Raw genomic sequence first — 23,048 nt, forward strand, 5'->3', positions numbered from 1 at the left:
GTTCAATGCATTTATGCTCTGAATTTGATGCAGCTGTGGGGCTTATAAAAGCTGAATGACAAGCACTGCTGGCTGCTATTTGCTTTCCTCTAAAATCATCTGTGGGTCTTTCCTGGGGGGATTCATAATGCCAGAAAATATGATAACTGGAGAATATGCATCCCCCAGCCCCAAGGGCTGGAAGTGGAGAGGCCCTGGTCAGGCAAGGGGAAAGTGTAAGCAGCCTGTTCCCCAGGGGCCCGGGAGGGGCCAGGGCCTAGGTGAGGGGGCTACCTCTGGCTCAGCAGGGGATTCATGTCCAAGATCGAGGTTGCCATCCACAGTGCCCCCATGAAGTCTGTTCTCCCCTAGCAACCATAGTGATCTTTTTTTTTTTTTTTTTTGAGTCTTGCTCTGTCACCCGGGCTGGAGTGCAGTGGCGTGATCTCAGCTCACTGCAAGCTCCGCCTCCTGGGTTCACACCATTCTTCTGCCTCAGCCTCCCGAGTAGCTGGGAGTACAGGCGCCCACCACCACGCCCGGCTAATTTTTTGTATTTTTAGTAGAGATGGGGTTTTACCGTGTTGGCCAGGATGGTCTCGATCTCCTGACCTCGTGATCCGCCCGCCTTGGCCTCCCAAAGTGCTGGGATTACAGGCGTGAGCTACCGCGCCCGGCCAGTGATCTTTTAAAAATGTTAATCAGGTCATGTCCCTTCTCTGTGTAAACTCTTCTTAGCTCCCCATAACATTTAGAATAAAACTCCAGACCTCATGTGATTTGTTCCCACCTGTATCTCCAGCCTCATCCTGTGTCACTACCGCCGTATCCCTCTAGCACCCTGTGGCCGCACTGGCCTCCTTACCTCCTGGGTACGTGGAACACCCTCGGAGCACCTCTGGTCTTCACTCTGGTTTCCCCTCTGCCTGCGCGCCCTCCTCCAGGTTATCTCCTGACTGCACCTTCTTCTCCTCATAGGTAAACCTTCTCTGGTCACTGTGACGCACCCTCCCCAACCCCTCAGGATCCCAGCGTCTGACTTTCTTCCTTTCATCACCTTTGTCACCATCTGAAATGACTTTGCTTCTGTGTTTCCTTGTGTAATGATCTCTCTCTCCCTCTAGAATGTAAGCTACATGCTCACCTTTGATTCTCCCGGGCCCAGCTACCTAGTAGGTGCTTATGAAATATTTATTGAATGGATGATGGGCTCTGAGCCTTTCACCCTACAGCTGCATTTCCAGGTGTTCCAGGAGAATCAGTGGGGAGGACGTGCCCAGTGCTCAGAGCAGTGTGTGGCACATACTAATTACTCAGTGTCTCACCGTGACAACAACAGCGATAACCAACATCTGCATTCTGCCAGCCCTGTGCTAAATGCAGTATCTCATTTAACCTTCGAAATGATCCTCTGAGGTAGGCACTGCTCCTGTCCCCATTTTAAAGATGGAGAAACTGAGCCTCAGGAAGCTGCCCAAGGCCCTATGGTCAGCAAGGAGAGGAGCTAGGATTTAAACACCAGGAGGCTGCCCAAACCCACTGTCTATACCTGCCTGCTGAGTCCACTGTCCAAACCCACTGTCTACACCTGCCCTGATGAGTCCACCATCCTCCAGCCCTACCTCACCTCTCCCCTCACTTGTAGCACTGGTCCCTGCTGGATGCCTTCCATTAAGTGTCCTCATCTTGAGGCTGAGTCTTCCTTGCTGTTCCTAGAACCTCTGTACACCCTGAGTCTCAATAACAGTTGCTGGGTGAAATGGAATTTAATTCTGGCCCTTCTTCCCCCCAACTGAAGCCCCTTCTGTTTTGGTCCCCTTCTTTTCTTTCTTTCTTGAGACAGGATCTCCCTATGATGCCCAGGCTGGAGTGCAGTGGCACAATCTCAGCTCACTGCAGCCTCTGCCTCCTGGGCTCAAGTGATCCTCCTGCCTCAGCCTCCTGAGTAGCTGGGACTACAGGCATGCACCACCACGCCCAGCTACTTTTTGTAATTTTTTTGGTAGAGATGGGGTTTTACCATATTGCCCAGGTTGGTCTTGAACATTTGAGCTCAAGCGATCCACCCGTCTCGGCCCCCTAAAGTGCTGGGACTAACAGGCATAAGCCACTGTGCCTGGCCTCTTTTTTTTTTTTTCTTTAAGAGACGAGGTCTCACTCTGTTACCCAGGCTGGGGTGCAGTGGCTTGATCATAGCTCACTCACTCCTGAGCTCAAGTGATCCCACCCACTTCAGCCTTCTGAGTAGCTGGCACTGCAGCAGCACCTCACCACCCCCAGCTGATTTTTTACTTTTTATAGAGACAGGGTCTTACTATGTTGCCCATGCTGGTCTTATGTAATCTTTCTGTCTCAGCCCCTCAAAGTGCTGGGATTACAGGCTTGAGCCACCACCCCTCTTTCTGAGGCTGGTCCTCTTTCTGAGGTGGTGATGGAGTTGACGGGGTGGTGACTGATGGGGTGCTAATATCATCCTTTGTTATATTATTCTTGCCAATAAAAATTGGCTTCATAGAATCAGATATAAAAGTTTTGAAGGAACAGATCATGCCATGGGAGGGGCTGACAGAACTCTGACCAACAGAAAGCAGTTGCTGTAAATGTCATCTGAGAATTCTCATGAAATCACAGACTTCTCTGTGGTCTAAGCTGCTGAAGAGTAAGTTTTAAAATGCAGTCCTGATTAAAGTAATGAAGTCCTCTTTGTCTCTCTTTCTTTCTTCTGAAGGGTGGGACCTTCATGTGAAACGTTCAGGCCCTAAGGCGGGCACTTCTGGGCCTCCATCCCACAAGTCTACACAGTGCCAAGTATGTGGACGTTTGAAAGCTGAACTTTCCACTTTTTTTCTCTAAGCCTCGGAGGTCTTATCTGTAAATTGGGGCTGGTGGAGGCCACCAGCCTCTACATCAGAGGGGCTGCCACAGCTTGTTAAGTGAAGGGAAGAATCAAAGCTCCCGGAGGGCGTGGGCTGGTGTGGCCGAGGGGCTGGCGTGGGAAGACACTGTTGGGGTCGGGCCCAGGGGTTTGGTACCGCCTCAAGGGTCTCACAGTTGAATGGGGAGACAGAAGGACAAATCTGACGATAGTTCATGGGAAGTCCCCTAAGAATTGCTCAGAGGAAAAAAACACAACTTCTGGGTGGGTGCAGAAGGCTTCCTGGAGGAGGTGTCTGGGCTGGGTCTGGTGGGGGCTGGGATAGACCTCATGGGAGGAAGCAAGGTCAGAGCTGTGAGAGGCCAGGAGCCTCTGTTCGAGGCTCTTTCATCCAACACACAAAAGAAGGCCACGCCTGGTGCTAGCACTGGGCCACTGTCTAGTAGGGGAGACAGATGCTCATTGCAATGGCGACAGTTTCCAGGAAGGAGAGATTCAGGGGTGTTGGAGGGAGCACCGGGTGAGGGGGTCGGAGGAGGTGGCCCTGAGTGAGCTCTGTTGGTGTCTGAAGTGGGGAGGAAGAGCGCTGTGGGCAGAGGGAAGAGGGTGGAGCTCGGTGGTGGGAGGAAGTGGAGCACGTGGCACAGAGGCGCTGAGCGCTCACAAGGCTGGAACCCCAGGGCAGGGCCAGACCATAGCTGTGAGTGCCAAAGAGGCGTTGAGGTTTCACCTGGGAGTCCATGGGACACTACAAAAGGCATGAAAGTGGGGTCAAAGGAGGCGGGGCTGGGGTGGTGAGGGCAGTGGTCATGGGAGGAGGAAGTGCCCCCAGGGACTGGAGAATGGGGTTTGTTGGGGGGTGGGAGGGAGGTGGGCACAGCCAGGCGCCGGGGCCACAGTTCAATTCAGGGTCTTTTTGAGATCTGCGTGCTGAGCTCTCCGGGCCAGCAGCGGGCGGGTTGGGATTGGGGTGGAGTTTGGTTTCATTGTTATTTCTGCTTTGTGGCCATGGCTGTTGTTATGTTTGTTAAATGAATGTGAATGATCCCTCTGCCTGGGTTCATGGACTTGGATCCCACCCGGCTACCACCCACGCAGGCCTGAGCCCTGCCAGGGCCTCCCCTTGCGCCACACAGCCTGGCTCTGCCCTCAGTCCCACGGGCCTTCCTGTAGGCAACAGTACCTTGTGCACAGGGCCAGTGACTTGGGGGCTCTCAGGTGTGTACTCCTGTATCCCCCTGTTCTGTTCTCAGCTTCTTACCACCCCCACATTTGCTCCCTCCACCCCAACTCTCATTCTCATGGAGCCCTGCCCTCTCTTCCTGCAGGCCCTGACCTGCAGGGGACCCTCCTGTGAGAGCTTCGCCAGTGACTGGGGGCTGAGCTCTTGTCCTCAAAGGCAAGGGAGGGAGTGAGGGCAAAGGGACCCCAACCCTGCGAAGTGACTGGTGTGCATAGGGTTGCCCTGTAGGCTGTGGGGTTGGGGGGGTGGTGGGCAGGGCTGGCTATGTTTCCCAGGCCTCAGGGTGGGCTTGCCTCAACCAGGCACCTTTGCAGCCGGGGCAGAAGCAGCTGTAATCTCGCCTTCTTCAGGATAAGTGAAGGACGCACCTAGGGATTCATTCTTTCTTTTCATAGCTATTTATTGCTCACGGTGCCGGAGAATGGCTATGAGCAAGGCAGAGGTGGTCTCTGTCCTGAAGGCAGCCACAGAGGGAGAGCCGCTCCCCCAACCCCCAACTATGAGCTTCCCAGAACTGGCCTGAAGGTGCAGATGCAAGGATATGGGCTTACATCCTGGCATCCTCATTTGCTAGCGTGAAAATCGCATTTCTCCAAACCTCGGTTTTCTCATCTGAAAAACAGGCACAGCACCTAGTTTGCAGGACTGGGAAAGTTACAGAGGGTTAATGGCCATGCGGCTGGCCTTGGGCACTCCTTGTTCTGACCTCTGGAGTTCGGCTGCCCTGCGGTCTGGCCCTGGCTCTGTGGAGAGGCTTTCCCAGGCCGAGGGGCTCACCAGGCCTTCCCTGGTGAGGAGCTCTTTCTGCCAGAGCTGAGCTCATGGGCAGGGCGGGCCGCAGAGGCCACATATCAGCCAGCTGTCCTCCCTTTCCTGGGAGCCGGTCCAGGGACGAGGGGCAGGGCGTCTGGCTTTCACTGTGCGGCCGGCTCTAATTCCTCTGGCATCTGAGCTGCTTTTCAGAAGAAGGGAGATGCACTTAACTGGTTGTGACCCAGCTCAGTGCTGAGGAAGAAGCCCTGGCTTGGGATCAAGCAGAGCTGGCCTCGAAGTCTGCCTCAGCCACTCAGCTGCTGTGTGACGCGGGTAAGGCACTCCACAGCCCTGAGCGTCGGGGGCCCCGACTGGAAAATGGCAATGACGATTTCTGCCCTGGTTATTCCACAAAGTAGAAATAGGTGCAAACATGTTTCATAAAGCATAAAATATGAAGCTGGGGTTCTCCTCTGTGTTCATAGCATGGAGGGTTGGGGTTCTGCCCAGTGGCCAAGCCCCGCACAGAAATAGCCGCGCCCCCACTGGTCCACATGTCCAAAATGGTCAAAGCAACTTTGGGTCCATGGAACAGAGGTGCATTTCAGAAGCTGCTGGCTGGTGAACATGAGGGCCGGGGCTCAGAAAAGGAAGGGCTCACTCTGGTTGGTATGGTTAATAAAATAATAGCTAACGTTTACCGAGGGCTTACGAGGGGGCAGGCACACTTCTGAGAAGTTTCCAGTTGTTAATCAATCCTCATAACAACCCTCTCAGAGAGGTTACGATGGTTCCCCCTGTGAGGACCTTTGAGGGAGGAAAGGCATTTCTGGAGAGGGAATTGGGTGTGCAAAGGCTTGGGGAGCCCCTCATATCCTGAGGGTCAGCGGGGGACCCGGCCTACAGCCAGGAGAGGCTGGCCTATGGGACCCTGAAAGGCAGCCAAGGGGTTTAGATTGGATCCAGGCAGCAGGAGGAGCCCCTGGAGCCCCCTGCGTGACCTCATTCTGGAGGGTGGGTGGGATGTGAAGGGGTGGCCTGCCCCTCCACACCTGTGGGCGTTTCTCGTTAGGTGGAACGAGAGACTTGAGAAAAGAAATGAGACACAGACAAAGTATAGAGAAAGAAAAAGTGGGCCCAGGTGACTCACGCTCAGCATACAGAGGACCCATGCCGGCACCGGTCTCTGAGTTCCCTCAGTATTTATTGATCATTATCTCTACCATCTTAGAAAAATGGAAGTGGCAGGATAATAGCATCATCATAGGGAGAAGGTCAGCAGTAAGACATGTGTATAAAGATCTCTGTGACATTAAAAGTTTCAGGAAAAGTGCTGTGACTTGATAGGCATATGCAAACATCTCCATAAACCTTTCTAATGCATAAAGAGCAGCATTGCGCTAGCACGTCCCACCTTCAGCCCTACGGCGGTTTTCTCTTTTCTCAGTAAACAGAACATACACTGAGATGTTCCATTGCCCAGGACAGGCAGGAGACAGATGCTTTTCTCTATTTCAACTGTCCAGAGGCCTTCTTTCCTCTTATACTAGTCCTCCTCAGCACAGACCCTTCATGGGTGTCAGGCTGGGGGATGACCAGGTCTTTCCCTTCCCACGAGGCCATATTTCAGACTATCACATGGGGAGAAACCTTGGACAATACCTAGCTTTCCTAGGCAGAGGTCCCTGCGACCTTTGGCAGTGTACGTGTCCCTGGGTACTTGAGATTAAGAGAATGGTGATGACTTTTCACAAGCATACTGCCTTCAGGCACTTGTTTAACAAAGCACACCCTGCACAGCCCAAAATCCGTTAAACCTTGAGTCACCACAGCACATGTCTCTTGCAAGGACAAGGTTGGGAGTAGGGTCACAGATTAACAGCATCTCAAATATAGAACAAAATGGAATCTCTTATATCTACTTCTTTCTATATAGACACAGTAACAGGCTGATCTTTCTTTTCCCCACAGGATGGCGCTTCTGGGAGTGGCGTGGGTAGAGAGTTCATGGAAGGGGTGGGATTTCCTCACTCTTGGGTCTTCATCCTTGAGCACAGGCCCAGCTGCCACTCTAGTGGCCGCCACGGGCAGCCTCGATGCTGAGATGGGCTCAAAAGCCAGGCTGTGTGGTATGGGGTCTCAGAGCCCAGGCAGGGCCAGGGTGGCAGCCAAATGGCCTGCAACCTGGTCCTGAGCTGCTTGTGCCCTAGCCCTCACAGTAGCTCTCCAGGGGCCACTGCACCCCATCCTGGGAGCTGACCCCAAGCAGGTCAGGGCAGTGCTGCCCGCTGGGTCCTAGGGGTGACTGGAGCATCTTGCTCACACCAGCAGGACACTCATGCCTTCCCCATCTGAGCCTGCTGCAGGCAGAGCCTGGCCAGGGGCTGGCCGAGTTGGGGAGGAGGCAGGAGGGCCATAGCCATGGTGGTTAGAGACAGGAGCAGTGTTGATACCCTTTCTCTCAAATAAAATGAAGCCCCCTGCCAGGGAGGCCACTGCAGAGCTGGCACGATGGAGGCGTCCTGTCTGAAGGAGCTGGTGTAGACACACTGGTGGGGCACCCGGCAGAACAGCAGCAGCGGATCTGCAACCACACGAACTGGCTGCCTGTTCTCTACAGAGTCCAAGTGCGAACTCTGGGCTGGGAATGCTAAGGAGGCGAGTGTGGGGAGAATTCTCAGTTCTGCAGGGTGCCTTGCCCTGAGTCCTGACCCTTTGTGCTTGAGAGCGGTGGACAAATATGTTGGAAGTTCTTTTATTTTTTCTTTATTGGTTTTTTTTTTGAGATGGAGTTTTGTTCTTGTCGCCCAGGCTGGAGTGCAGTGGCGTGATCCCAGCTCACTTCAACCTCGGCCTTCCGGGTTCAAGCAATTCTCCTGCCTCAGCCTCCTGAGTAGCTGGGACTACAGGCGTGTGCCACCACGCTCAGTTAATTTTGGACTTTTAGTAGACACGGCGTTTCACACCACCACATCCAGCTAATTCTGTATTTTTAGTAGACGCGGGGTTTCACCATGTTGGCCAGGTTGGTCTTGAACTCCTGACCTCAGGTCATCTGCCTGCCTTGGCCTCCCAAAGTACTGAGATTACAGGTGTGAGTCACTGCGTTCGGCCATATATTGGAATTTCTAGGGAAGACTGGGAAAGGATTTGGGGAAAGCGACGGACTTTTAGTCGTGAGGCATCCAGGGTGTGATATTTGTGCCAGAGCCAGAGATAAGACAACAAAGATGGCCGGGAAGATTGTGAGGCCTGACAGAGAAAGGCCAGATCCGGGGTGAGGTCACCGGGGAGGCATGCGGGCCTGCAGTGAGCTGGGGCGGAGGGGGCCCAGGGGAGGGGTGGGGAGCAGATGGGAGGAGGAAGGGAACTGGCCTTGGTGTTTCTCACTTTTAAAAAAGATGAAATACTTGGTGTCTCAATAGAAAGTTGGGAGAATTTGGGAGTTCAAGCCCCCGGGATCTTCACTGGGTAGCCAGGGGAACGTGGTTCTCAAAGACAGGGGAACCATGGGATCCTGAGCTCAAGGTAAACGTTCCTGGATTTGGTGTGAGTGGCCTCCACCTGAGCTAATTTGTAAACACTCCTGAAAGTGGCCCTTTGGCCAACACGTAGTGCGGTAGCTCCAGCTCCTAGCTGTGTGGGAAAGGCTGAGGCGAGGGGAGCTGGGAAGGGAGCACAGACGCTTTTTGTACGAGGCAAACTGACCTGAGAAGAGGCCGCTGAGGAAGGGTGGGGGCAGATCCTTTCCTGGTGGTGGCGCAGGGCGGACTCGCTCCCCACCTGCTCTTCTCACTCTAAGTCACCCTTTGCCAAACTTCTGGGTGGGGCCTTGTGCTTTGGCACAACCCATATTTCCCTTTCCGAACCCTCCCCAGCCCACAGGCCAGCGCTGCATGGCTCCTGCGGCGGCAGGGTGTCCACGTTTCTGTTTGGAATGGTCGGCCTGGCCCCCAGTGCCTGTGGCGGTGTTCAGCCAGGTGCTTCCCTCACTCAACGAGGGGCAGCTTGACCAAGCGGAAGACGTGACACTGAGGGGCCTGGGGCGCTAACTACCCAGCAAGCAGTGCCAGTAAGAAAAGTGCAGGATTTGAATTCTGCTAAAAAGACAATTTTTGAGAAAACTGGGGAAATTTGAATATTGACCAAATATTAGGTAAGGTGAACATTTCTTGGCAAGGAAAGGTGGAGAGTGTTAACTGAAACATATATGGTATGGTCTCACGTTTGAAAAAATAATTATGCATATACACACCCAGAAAAAGATCTAGAAGAACATACAGTAAGGTGATATTCACTGGCTGATAGGAAATTTCCCCCCCCCCTTTTTTTTTGAGACGGAGTTTCATTCTTGTTGCCCAGGCTGGAGTGCAATGGCGCGATCTTGGCTCACCACAACCTCCACCTCCCAGGTTCAAGCGATTCTCCTGCCTCAGCCTCCCCAGCAGCTGGGATTACAGGCCACCATGCCCAGTTAATTTTATATTTTTAGTAGAGACGGCGTTTCTACATGTTGGTCAGGCTGGTCTTGAACTCTTGACCTCAGGAGATCTGCCCACTTCAGCCTCCCAAAGTGCTGGGATTACAGGCGTGAGCCACCATGCCCAGCATCCCCTATTTTTTGTTGTTGATGTTTCCTGACGTATGCTTTAAATTTTTCATTATTCTTGTCCGGGCATGGGGCTCACACCTGAAATCCCAGCACTTTGGGAGGCTGAGGTGGGTGGATCACAAGGTCAAGAAATCGAGACTATCCTGACCAACATGGTGAAACCCCATCTCTACTAAAAATACAAAAATTAGCCGGGTGTGGTGGCGCGTGCCTGTGGTCCCAGCTACTCGGGAGGCTGAGGCAGGAGAATCGCTTGAACCCAGGAGATGGAGGTTGCAGTGAGCCAAGATCGCGCCACTGCACTCCAGCCTGGGCGACAGAGTGAGACTCTGTCTCAAAAAAAAAAAAAAAAAAAAGTTTAATAACTGCCGCCCTGCAAGGTGACAATCCAGGGCCAAGGTGGGCAGGCATGAGGTGGTGGCCGCTGAGAGGAGCGGGCCAGGGTCTTACAGGGACAGGACAGGAAGATCCAGCCTCTTTTCTCCTTGGCTCCCTGCTGTGGATAAGAACTCTAACCCTTATCTGAGTTCTGCACATGATCCAGAAAGTGCTGATAACTGCATAGCAAAAAAGGCAACTCTTGAGATGATCAGTGATTAAAAAAAAAAAAAAAATCACCCGAGGCTGGTTTCCCCTATCAGCAGAGTCCATGGCTGGCCCCTACCTCTTTGACTGAAAATCCAACTTCATTGAAGTAGTGGTTTGTAAAAACCCCAGAATTTGAAACCTAGGGCTGTCCATGTGTGCTGGTCTTTCCTGCTTTCGCCTGGGGCCCTTTTGGGGCTGCCCCTGGATCTAGGAGCAGCAGCTTAGCGGTGAGAGCCACAGGATGTGGAAACAGGGGAGGCTGAGTGGAACTTCACTTTCACCTTAGAGGGAAGGGAGCCTGGGGAGACTCCAATTTTTCTAGGCCTTATTTTCTCAACTTTCAAAAGTGTAGAATAATCCCTGTGCCTCCCCCTGCATATTTTTAACTTCTCAGAAGAGACGTACTATGGACGGCTGTGGCTCAGTAATTTGTGGGGGTGTGGATGTGGGGTGGGGTGAGGTGGAAAGGCTGGTTTTCTGTTTAATGGCATTTACACTCTGGATGCAACCACTAATGGGCACCCCCCCCCACCCCCACCACCTCCCCCAACCTCCACTGTGTTGCAGGCCCGTACTTCCACTCCCATTCCTAGGCCTGGTTCTGCCTCTGTCCTTCTGCCTATCCCCATTCCTCTCTGGGTCACACCTACACCTATGCAAAAGGGAGAGGACACCTGCATTTTTCTTAGCCAGACAAGGTTGATGGGGCCACCTCCTTGTTCCCATGAAACAGCTACAAAGGCTGGGTGGGGTGGTGCTGTAATCCCAGCACTTTGGGAGGCCGAGGCGGGCGGATCACTTGTGGTCAGGAGTTCCAGACCAGCCTGTCCAACACGATGAAACTCCGTCTCTACTAAAAGTACAAAAAAATCAGCTGGACATGGTGGCAGGTGCCTGTAATCCCAGCTACTCGGGAGGCTGAGGCAGGAGAATTGCTTGAATCTGGGAGGCGGAGTTTGCAGTGAGCCAAGATCGTGCTACTGCACTCCAGCCTGGGCGACAGAGCAAGACTCCGTCTCAAAAAAAAAAAAAAAAAAAAAGAAACAGTTACAAAATCCAAATGCAGTGATGGTTTTGTGCAAAGATGAAGGCTGATGGGAGGACTTCAGAGGAGCAGGTGGGGGCGGGAAGAATGAGTGTCCCTTCCCAGCCTTCCCCACACACCATCACCCCTGAAAACAGGACACTGAAGGGGACTAACGTGCGCCCCACTCCTTCTTTTGCTCTCAGAGTTTACAATCCCTCAAGCTAGAGAGGAAGAAGTCTAGGAATATTATTTGAGAAAAATGTGTATTATGCAACAGCTACAAGGTCAAGGCCCTTCCTTACCCAGGATTCTTCCCAGCAGCCCAGCAGTGGGCCTGAGTCCTGACTGCAGCATCTCTTCCTTGGGGACACTTGCCCTTGGCTCGGGGCCCGTCTTGTGCTCCTTATTATCCTACCATTTTGGTGGGTGCAGTCACATGACGACGTATCTGTCTTCCCGGCTGGAAGGAGCAAGTGGGGGCAGGGCCTGGCTGCCAGAGCTTGCTCACCGTGGGATCTGGCATCCGGCATCTGGCAGCGCCCAGGGCACAGCAAGCTTCCATTGTTGATCTGGATGGGTTCTTCGGGCCATTTGCTAGCGTTTGTGTTTTGGACAGTTCTGCTCTAAAATAAATTGTAGTATTGGGACGAAAATGAAGGTCAGGAAGAAGAATGTTCTTTTGGTTCCAAATTTTCTAAGTAGACTGCTCTGATCCAGATAACAGTACCTTCCCTTTAGGCGGCTGAAGCCATGCATAGTTTACAGTTTGCTGCCCTCTTGTGGCACAGAAGTGATAACAAGATTGTCTTCCCCTTTCAGATGCTATCAGGCTCATTTCTCTGTTTGACAATGAGCAGTCCATGGACAAGCTGTGGGGCAAAAGCAAGAACTGTACGTGGTCTCCACTTACAGAACTCCCAGGCTGGTGGAGGTGGCTTTTGGTACAACTCAGGTCTGAGGGCAAAAATACACACTTTGGCTTTGCACAAAGGGGCTGACGACCCCGTACGTACCCTAGTACCTGGGCTGCCCAGCCAAAGAGGCCAAGTGGCCACATGCTGAGCCTACGGTAGTCTTTAAGTAACTAGAGCCAATTTCCTTGTGAACTGGAGAACTGATGAGACAAGCTCAAAACCAGATCTTTCAACTGGCCTCCCTATACCCCAGCTTCCTCCTTGTTTCTTTTTTCCTTTTTTTTTTGAGACAGTCTCACTCTGTCACCCAGGCTGGAGTGCAGTGGTGCGATCTCCGCTCACTGCAAACTCCGCCTCCCGGGTTCAAGCCATTCTCCTGCCTCAGCCTCCTGAGTAGCTGGGACTACAGGCGCCCGCCACCACGCCCAGCTAATTTTTTGTATTTTTAGTAGAGACGGGGTTTCACCACGTTAGCCAGGATGGTCTCAATCTCCCGACCTCGTGATCCACCCGCCTCAGCCTCCCAAAGTGCTGGGATTACAGGCGTGAGCCACCACACCCGGCCCCTCCTTCCTTTTTTCTATCTACTTTGCAATTGTTGTCTTCTCCAAAGGGTCTCCCCTTTCCAAACCCCAATATGATTCTGTTTTGCCTCCTGTTATGGGCTGAATTCTGTCCCCTCCCAAATTCACATGCTGAAAGCCCTGACCCCCAGCACCTCAGCATGTGAGTGTATTTGGAGACAGAGCCTTTAAAGAGGTGATGAAGGTTAAATGAGGTCATTAGGGTGGACCTTAATCTAACATGACGGGTGTCCTCATGGGAAGAGGGGATTAGGACATGCCGAGACAGACGGCAGGGCTGTGCATGTCGAGGAAAGACCACGTGAGGACACAGCGAGAAGATGGCCAGCTGTTAGACAAGCCACGGAGAGAGACCTCGGGAGAAACCAATGCGGCCGACACCTTGATGTTGGACTTTCAGCCTCCAGAGGTGAGACAATATTAATACATTTCTGTTGGTTAAGCCACTTATTCTGTGGAATCGTGTTGTGGCAATCCTCAACTAATGCACCTCCTAATAAAATTCTTGTTTCTAAACGGGGAGCTGTTGCATGTTGAGGTTTTTACTGTGCACCTCTGTCTGGGATGGATGCTGGCAAACTGCAGGAAGACTGAGCCATAAACCCTATCATGGTTTGACTTCTTCCTTGACCCACTCAGAAAAAGTTCAGTTCTTCTGGAAAACTCACGAGTACTCCACAAGGCGGCACATATCACCCCCCACACCATCCTCATCTCCAGGTCTCTGTGGTACACCTGTCGGAACTGAGACCAAGGGGAGAGCTCGTGTACATTCTGGTCTTTGTCAACAGTGACTCCCAACCACACCCCTATTCTTTCAAAATAGATTTTATTAGCGGCACATGGAATGTCAAGTTAAGCAAATTCTTTCCAGCGAGAAGGTGAGCCCTGACAGACTAAAACCTTGAGCACGGACGATACAGCAGAAGTAACATTTCCAGTGTAATGAGAGATAAAGGGGAATATTGTCCACCAAAGAAATGACTTTCTTCACCACGCTGACCACACTGCACAGCGCCCAATCCAGCTGGGGGGATGGGGAGGTGGGAAGAATCTCAAAGCACTGGACAGGGTGAGGACTCAGGAAGTCATGGGGCCAGCTCTACAGCAGTCAGCTCCTCTCTGTTGTTGGAGAGGCCGTGAGCCCCACTACTCACTATACGAGGACCAGAGTGTCTTTGGCAGGTGGAGGCTGGCTCGCGGGAGAACAACAAGTGAGGGGGCTTCTCTGTGAACCCAAGAAACTTCAAGAAATCCCACAGCATCTCCATTACGACCTCCCATCTTCAGGTTAGGGAGCTATGGGTTCCCACAGGGTCCTTTGGAAGTATCTAGAAATGTCCAGGTAAGTCAGAGAAGAGCTGAACCTTCTTAGAAAAATCCCTTTACTCTCTTGTACATGAAGAACATTTCCCTTAAAGGATTCTGGTTCTTTCCCCCGATGCTCTTGTGCAACATTCTGAGGGTCACCTGGACTTGGCCCACCAGTGCCTCTGCTGCTGCTGTCTCACTTTCAAACGCCTCCACCTCCATTGGCCTCTCCCTTCCCACCTTTCAGCCCACAGTGTCTGCATGCTGTGGGTCTCCCACATCTGTGGTGTCAGGATCATGCTGCTGCTTTTTTTCCTTTTTTTGGATACAGGGTCTCACTCTGTTGCCCAGGCTGGAGTGCAGTGGAGTAACCATGGTTCACCTCAGCTTTGACCTCCCAGGCTCGAGCAATCCTCCTAAAACAGGCATTTCTCTCATCGCTTCAGAACCCGCCCCTCAACCAAACATTCAGATGCTTATTAAGGCAACAAAACAAGTGACAGACGGGACAATTTTTCCAATTCTAGATCTAATTGATTAGGCTACGTCTCATGAGGAGACCGTACTTGACCTCTCAGCTAGCATCTGGAATACAATCTTCCAGGGGCTTAGGGCAGGTCCGTGATAGCAGTATCGTCAGGATCAATTCCGAAGTGCAGCTTGCCGTCCTTGGCGGCTGCCCAGGGCATGGAGGTGGAGGTCCACTTTGCCACCCAGTCTCCTGTTTTGCTAACCACGATGAGGCCACCTAAACCTTTAACCCTTGACTTCATATAACCCAACGATAGGTCCGCAGCCTCTTCTACAGTCTTTCCTGAAAACAAGGAGGGGTTGAGAAACAACACACGTTACTGAAAGGAATCTCATGGGAAAATCATTTGCCATTTGAAATGCCCAAGTGAGCTAGCAAGGATTTTTGGTAAATGAACACCTGAACGCTTAAAAGGAGGGTCCTCACCTCCTTGCCCTGAGACAGAGCCCTAGCATTAGCCCAAGTGGAGGCGTCTTCCCTCCCACACCCAGGCTCAGGGTCTCTTTACTGGCCCCTTCTCCTGAGATGGGGAAGGTAACAGTACTCAATGCTCTCCCATTCCAGACCTAAGGGAAGGCGGAAAGTCAAAACAAGGTGTTAAGGACCTGAAAGCAACATTGTAGCCAACAGGAAAGGGTTTCCTACACTTCATAGCTTACTTATCAAATACCTTCTATGTACTTATCTTCACAAATTATGTTACTTGTCCTGTGGTCTGTGTACCTTGTTCTATGTGGAACAGGGTGAGTCTGGCCAGGTTCACCTTCAGGATGCTTTCCCCATGCCCTGTGGTTGAGATGGCTCCGATGTCATTGTCAGCATAACCTCCAGCTCCTGCTCAAAAAGGGTGATTGTTCTGAGCAGTAACAGTCAAGAAATTCAAATCCATATTAGAAGTCAGACACTACATAAAAGTTAAATCGCGAAGGGTGCTCAAGTACAGACAAAGGTCAGGTTAGTAGCCATGATCCGCGGATGCAAAGGTGGACTAGAAAGCATCATGTAGATGCCCCAGAATTTAGGAGGATAAAGGAAGCCTCAGAGGGGCAGGCCGGACCTTTCACAGAGCAGCTACAGCAGGACAGCATCTCCTTGGCCCCAAAGCATAGCCACTCCTTTTTGCTCAATGAAGCCACCCTCTCCCTGTCTCCTCCTCATGCCCCACCTACTATGAAGGAGGAAACAGCATGGCTGCATTACATGGATCTCTAGCAAGGCCATCACGTTCCAGAGATTTGGGGAAAACGTGTACCCACAACCTAACAGCCATGCACACTGTCCGATGGGTGGCAGTTGCATTTGTTGAGGGTGGGCATAACTGGACCTGAGGGAACTACTCTGGGCTATCCCCTTAAGTGGGGGTCTGGAGTGAAAGCTACTTTGGTAAGATTTCTTCCCTATTTTGGTCTTGGATTAAAGAACCTTATAGCTTTCTCTAAGTCATTCTTGTATCTGTTCACACACTGCTACCAGCCTGCGAGTCCTTTAGCCTTGGAAGGGTTTGCCTTTACCCTCCCGCAGTTGATACAGAAGCATAGATGATTGATATGTGCCTTGCTTACTGATGCTGGATATGGGCGAGGACTCAGAAGTTGAGATGTTGCACTGGACTGTCACAAGGCCCCACAGGTTCTCAAAGGCAGAGAATCCCTGGCTCTGGCTCGGGAGGGAGCTGACATCGGGCAGCAAATGAACTGCTGCAGTGGGAGGAGGCGCCTTTACTTTTTCTTATAAGCTTCTGCTGGGGAATTAACTGACCAGGTCCCATGGTGTCAATGTGCCCTAATATTTGGAAGCAGCCAAGTCTTTGCTTACTTTCCAGTTACTCTAGGACCACAGAAGGCCAGGTGTCTCCAAGGGCGATCCTGGCACAGGCATTGGGTATGTGAAGGTGTCCTCCCCGCCACATGCATTTCTCAGGACAAGTGCATTGCCTGAGGTGACCACTGATGTGCCTAGCACTGTCCTTGCTGACTGTCCAGGTGGGGGCCTGGCCAGCGGCAGGGCTCCTTGGAGAGGCTCCTCAGAAGGCCAGGCAGAGAATACCTGGTGCTCACGGCTGGACGAAGACTTCTGAATATTTAGCTTATGCCATTTCTTGTCAAGATTTACCACTGTAACTCAATTTAAAATTAATTTCTAGGATCTAACCTGGAGTGGCCCCGTGGTCTGGTCTGAACCCAGCTGAAGCAAGCTGCACTACTGACCAGGCATAGTTTGGTGGGATTTTTGCCAAGGAGAAAGAAAGGTAGACTACTTCACATCTCTTGGGTGATACACCAAGGAGTAGAGGAGTTGCCAAGCCCCTACTCTTTAAGGAAGCTTCCACGGTCTCTGAGTTCATGACGGAAAAAGGGCGTCAAGAATTGTCAAGAGTGTAGATTATTACTAAAGACTAGAGCAACATATTAAAAAGGGAAGGTAAGGCTAATTTTCCTCTGAAAGAATAAGCTGCTCTTTAGGGCAGATGGAACAACTTAGCTGCTTCTCAAATCTTCAGTCACCTGCAGGGGTTCATGAGGATTCCTGCATGAAAAGTGTGAAAGTGCACGGAGTGAAACATACAGCCCCCCGGCCCCGCCTCTCACCCGCTCCCGGGAACGAGATGACGCGCTTCCCCGTTAATGTAAACGACATCTCAATCTGTAATGTGTCTGTAGAAGTATGTCACTTTCAGGCTGCTCAAATCTAATAACTGCAGTCTCAGATTTCTCAGATTGCCCATGTCTTGGGAGTAAGCCTTACTCAAGTAAGTCTGCAGATCCTGAAACTGCGGCTAAAGAGAAGACAGAATCACTACAGGGTAGACTGGGGGCAACGTTAGCATCCTGTCTCCACTTCTCTCCCCAGGTTGTTCCAAAAACGCATGCAATCTAGGAAAAACAGTGGCGCCAGATACAAACACCCTCTCAAGGCAGCACCCCGGATAACCCCTTCCAACCCCACTGTCACTCCCAGACATCCTGGAGCCGCACCAAGAGCAGAAAGGCAACGCATCAAGAAAGGGAGAGGGGCAGGGAATAGACAATGAGGAGAGCCTGAGGGTGGGAGAAAAGGAGAAGGGGCAGGAGCCATCCCTTGGTCCTACCTACACACGGTGTGTCCCCAACTCGGCCGACCATTTTATTAACGATACCCCCTGTGGAGGTTGCGTAGGCTACATTCCCTTTGAAGTCCAAGGCAACAGCACCCACGGTTCCCAGGTTTCTGCCGAAAATAAACAGGAAAAAAGCGACAGGTTGAAAATGAGAATGAACCCCATAACCAATAGCGTAGCTTAAAACCACTTAAAGTCTCATGTTAGATGTTAATGGCAGATGGGGCACCCATTCCAACATTCTAGACAGAACCTGCTTGCTTCTCATTCTACGTGGAAGCTACAGGAGGATCGCTGGGCACTCCTCTACCACTCAGCTTTAAGAGTACATCCAATCCCAACACCACCGTTTTCTAGCTGTGACCTTAAGTTTTAATTTGTGTCTCACTGTCCCCATCATAAAATGGGGATAAAAGTAAGAGTGCATCTCAAACTTTAGTGCATATAAGAATCCCTTGGATCCTTGGGCCCACAGAGATTCTGAAGCTGCCACCAAGAGGAGAAAGGAAAGGAAAAAGTGAGTTGGTAGATACCGGGTGGACCCAAAATCCTGCAGTTTTTTTTTTTTTGTGAGATGAAGTCTCACTCTGTCGTCCAGGCTGGAGTGCAGTGGCACAATCTTGGCTCACTGCAACCTCCGCCTCCCGGTTCAAGTGATTTTCCTGCCTCAGCCTCCCAAGTAGCTGCGACTACAGGCGCGCACCACCACACCCGGCTAATTTTTATATTTTTAGTAGAGATGGGGTTTTCACCATGTTGGCCAGGTTGGTCTCGAACCTCTGACCTCAGGTGATCCATCTGCCTTGGACTCCCAAAGTGCTGGGATTACAGGCGTGGGCCACCTCGTCCGGCCGATCCTGCGTTTCTGACAACCTCCAGGATGTCGCTGATGCTGCCTGCCTATGCACCCTGTGCACGGGGTTGTTGTAAAGATGAAATCAGTTAATTTTCCCCTAACATTTTATTATGAATTCTCGAATACAGTCATGTGTCACCTATGATGTTTTGATCAACAGATTGCATGTCCCATGAGATTATAATACTCTATTTTTACTGTACCTTTTCTATGTTTAGATACATAAATACCATTGTGAGACAACTGCCTACCGTATTCAGGACAGTCACACGCTGCACAGGTTTGTAGCCTGGGAGCAACAGGCTGGACCACACAGCCCAGATGTGTACTAGTCTCCACCATCTGGGTTTGTGTGAGTGCACCCTATGGTGTTTGCACAGCCATGAAATTGCCCGGCTATGCACTTCTCAGGATGCATTTCTCGTCCTGTCATGCGACGCGTGACTGTAACGAAGTTGAAGAAATTGTACACGAACACCCCGTACCCACCAGCAAGATTCTATAATGAACTGTATTTGAGGCACTGTTTTAAGTGCTGGGACACAGTGGTAAGCGAAACAAAGTCCTTCTCCCATGGAGCCTGCGTTTGGGGTAGACGGTGGTAGTAACAGGGCAGTAATATGTCAGGTGACAAAAACAAAACACAAAACAAAAAACCCAAACAAAAAACAAAGCAGCACCAGGGAAGAGTGATGGTGGGGAGGTGCTGTTTTATACAGGGTGTCTCTACAGGACAGGGGGGCAATCATGCCATGCCAGCTACTGGGGACGAGTGTTCCTGACGCACAAACATGCCTGTCACGTGTGTGGAATTTGAAGGAGGCAAGCATGGTTGGAGAGAATAAAATGAGGGAGAGCGTGGTAGGAGAATGATCGGAGGGACAGCCAAGGCCAGATCACAACATCTCTGACAAGTGGGGTGACCACACACACCAGTTACCCAGGCCAGTTCAAATTTATGCCTGCTGTCATGGCTGTATTATTAATAGCGCCACTTTTACTCTCAAAATTAAGTTCCAGTTTAAACATTAAAGAATATAATCATCCTACCTTTAGGCCATTGCAAAGGCTTTTATTCTGAGCTAAATGGGAGGACACTGGGCAGTTTGAGTTAAGAAGTGACACAATCTCAGTTCAATCTTAAAAATAATCATTCTTGGCCAGGTGCGGGGGCTCACGCCTGTAATCCCAGCACTTTGGGAGCCCGAGGTAGGCAGATCATCTGAGGTCAGGAGTTTGATACCAGCCTGGCCAACATGGTGAAACTCCATCTCTACTATTAAAAAAAAAAAAAAAAAATTGGCTGAGTGTGGTGGCGCGTGCCTCTAATCCCAGCTATTCGGGAAGCTAAGGCAGGAGAATTGCTTGAACCCAGGAGGTGGAGGTTGCAGTGAGCTGAGATTGTGCCATAGAATTCCAGCCTGGGTGACAGAGTGAGACTCCATCTCAGAAGAAAAAAAAAAAAAATCACTTTCCACTCCACCCGCCCTCCAGTAGAACGGCTAAAATGAAGAGGCACATCAAACCTGGCAAGGATGTGCAGGAACCGGAACTCTCATTCAATACTGCTGTTAGTGTTGACTGTACCAACATCTTTGGAAAACCATTTCACAATGTCTACTGGAACTGATCATATGCACATCCCATGACTCAGCAAATTATACACTTGTGTATTTGTCCATCAGAAATGTGGACAGGTGTTCACCAAAAAAGCTTACACAAGGTGTTCACAGCAGCAGTAGATGTAATACAGTAGTCCCCTCTTATTTGCAGGGGATACGTTCCAAGACCCTCAGTGGATGCCCGAAAGCTCAGCTAGCACTGACCTCTACAAACACTATGTTTTCCCCTATACTGTATGTACACAACTATGATAAAGTTTAATTGATAAATTAGGCACAGTAAGAGATTAACAATAATACAATTATAATGATATACTGTAGTAAAAGTTATATGAATGTGGTCTCTTTCTCAAAACATCACACCACGGTTGGGTGTGGGTAACTGAAAGCACGGAAAGTGAAACTGCAGGTAAGGGGGAGATACTGTAATCCTTTTTTTTTTTTGAGACGGAGTCTCACTCTGTCGCCCAGGCTGGAGTGCAGTGGCGCCATCTCCGCTCACTGCAAGCTCCGCCTCCCGGGTTCACACCATTCTTCTGCCTCAGCCTCCCGAGTAGCCGGGACTACAGGCGTCCGCCACCACGCCCGGCTAATTTTTTGTATTTTCGGTAGAGAGGGGGTTTCACCGTGTTAGCCAGGATGGTCTCCATCTCCTGACCTCGTGATCTGCCCGCCTCCGCCTCCCAAACTGCTGGGATTACAAGTGTGAGCCACCGCGCCCAGCCAATAATACTGTAATCCTAAACTGGTTAGTCTCAAACTCCTGATCTCAAGTAATCCACTTGCCCCCCCAAAATTAAAATATTTTATTATTTATTTATTTTTGAGACGGAGTCTCGCTCTGTTGCCCAGGCTGCAGTGTGGTGGCACAATCTCGGCTCACCGCAACCTCTGCCTCCCAGGTTCAAGCTATTCTCCTGCCTCAGCCTCCCGAGTAGGTGGGATTATAGGCGTGTGCCACATGCCCAGCTAATTTTTATATTTTTAGTAGATATGGGGTTTCACCATAGGCTGGTCTCAAACTCCTGACCTCAGGTGATCTGCCTGCCTTGGCCTCCCAAAGTGCTGAGATTACAGGAGTGAGCCACCACCACTCCCCGCCTCAATCTTTCTTTTTTTTTTTTTTTTTTTTTTTTTTTTTAAGATTCCATATGTAAGTGAGATCATGTAGTATATTTCTGTGCTGGCTTATTTCACTTAGTATCATGTTGTAAATGGCAGGATCTCCTCTTCTTACTGTGGAATTATATTCCACTGTATATATACATTATACTTTATCCATTCTTCATTGATGGACAATGTAGTTGTTTCAATATCCTGGCTATTTTGAATAATGCTGCAATGAACATGGAAGTGCAGATATATTTACTAGATGGTGATGTCATTTCCTCTGGGTATATGCCCGGAAGTGGGACTGCTGGGTTATAAGGCAGTTCTATTTTTAATTTCTTTAGGAACCTCCATACTATTTTATCTGGAAAAATATTGAAAAGCTGTGGTTTTCACATGACCGAAAGTTGACAAACTACCAATGATGACTTAACTTAGTTATTATTGTGCATACCAGGGTCATTTGTTAATTGGCTGGTGATGGCAGATGAATGGCACGCACACACATGCGCGCACACACACACACACAGACACATTTAATAAATTATGTATTTATTCCATAAAAATATTTTTTCTTGGCTTCATTCCAGGGAGTACTGATGATGGTTTTTTTTTGTTTTTGAGATGGAGTCTTGCCCTGTCACCCAGGCTGGAGTACAGTAGTGTGATTTCGGCTCACTGCAACCTCTGCCTCCTGGGTTCTAGCAATTCTCCTGCCTCAGCCTCCCGAGAAGCTGGGACTACAGGTGCATGCCGCCAGGCCTGGCTAATTTTTTGTATTTTTTAGTAGAGATGGGGTTTCACCGTGTTGCTCAGGCTGGTTGTGAACTCCCGAGCTCAGGCAATCCACCCGCCTCGGCCTCCCAAAGTGCTGGGATTACAGGCGTGAGCCACCAAGCCTGGCCTGATGATGTTCTTATACTTAACATGGATTCTACTGACAAAATGGCAAAAAAAAAGAAAACCTTTCTTGAGTCAACATAGTTTTTAGCAAGTTTTTAATTAATTTTAATTTGGAGAAGCTTCCTTCTGCTGAAGCAGCAGCAACTGGAATTACCAACAAAATTCTCAAAGCAGTACTTAGATTTAGAAATGAATCCTGATTTTCACATTATCACACTCAAATACTGTATGGATTTATATATAAATTGTGACTGCAGAGAGTATTAAAATTTTTAACTTGATCATATAAATCACAATCACTTACAGTTGTTTCTATAATCTTTTAAACAGTATCTAGGTCTATGCACATAAATTCTTTTAAGTTTTGATGCTGGTATATTCATATTGAAGAAAATAAAAAAACAGGAGAATGTTATTCAATTTTGTTCAGATCTCTCTTCAGATACTATGCTCTGATTTATAATGAATTGAAAAAAGTCTCTATGGAAACTGGTTTAGGGATTATCTGTGAATTTTCTTCAAGCCAGATAAATACTTTTCTTCCCTTGTTTCAATTTCCTTGGATTTTGTTGTATATCTCACATGCAGTTTCGGTTTTGTTTCTATAAACTTAAAAAAAATTTAAATCCTTTAAAGGTGAAGTAGCTATGCTATATATATATGTGTGTGTGTGTGTGTGTGTGTGTATGTCAGATAAGAAAGGAGGTACTCCCAGAAAAAATATATACATATATATATATAGGTTATGGTTTTGTTAAATTTATTAATAGAAATCAGATTTATACTAAATACTACAAGTTCAAAATTAATTTTGCTTTTTGCTAAAGTCCACGATTTGCTCTTTGAAGACTTTTTATGGTTTTGCTGAATTCTTCTTATCTAAATTCAATTTAATTACTTCAACAGCATTTCGTTGGTATTCTCATGGTGCGCCTGAGACTTGTTATAGGGTGAAATGTAACTTTAATCAGGATATTCCATCTTTGGGCACATCTAGAAAACACTGCATGTATTCCCTCTATTGTTCCCAAGCATCACCACT

General features: G+C 49.7%; 1 protein-coding gene across 1 annotated transcript in view; it reads right to left on the reverse strand.

Annotated features, from left to right (window-relative positions):
• Window positions 1-13,422: 13,422 nt before the first annotated feature.
• ASRGL1 (asparaginase and isoaspartyl peptidase 1) overlaps window positions 13,423-23,048 on the reverse strand; it is a 33,436-nt gene continuing 23,810 nt past the window's right edge. The window contains 3 exon segments of the mRNA NM_001194716.3: window positions 13,423-14,700; window positions 15,142-15,252; window positions 17,507-17,625. Of these exon segments, the coding sequence (NP_001181645.1) occupies window positions 14,495-14,700; window positions 15,142-15,252; window positions 17,507-17,625 (436 nt within the window). The 3' untranslated portion in view covers window positions 13,423-14,494.

The sequence above is a fragment of the Macaca mulatta genome, chromosome 14 (genome assembly GCF_049350105.2).
Source record: "Macaca mulatta isolate MMU2019108-1 chromosome 14, T2T-MMU8v2.0, whole genome shotgun sequence".
In the NCBI taxonomy this organism is placed as follows: Eukaryota; Metazoa; Chordata; class Mammalia; order Primates; family Cercopithecidae; genus Macaca; species Macaca mulatta.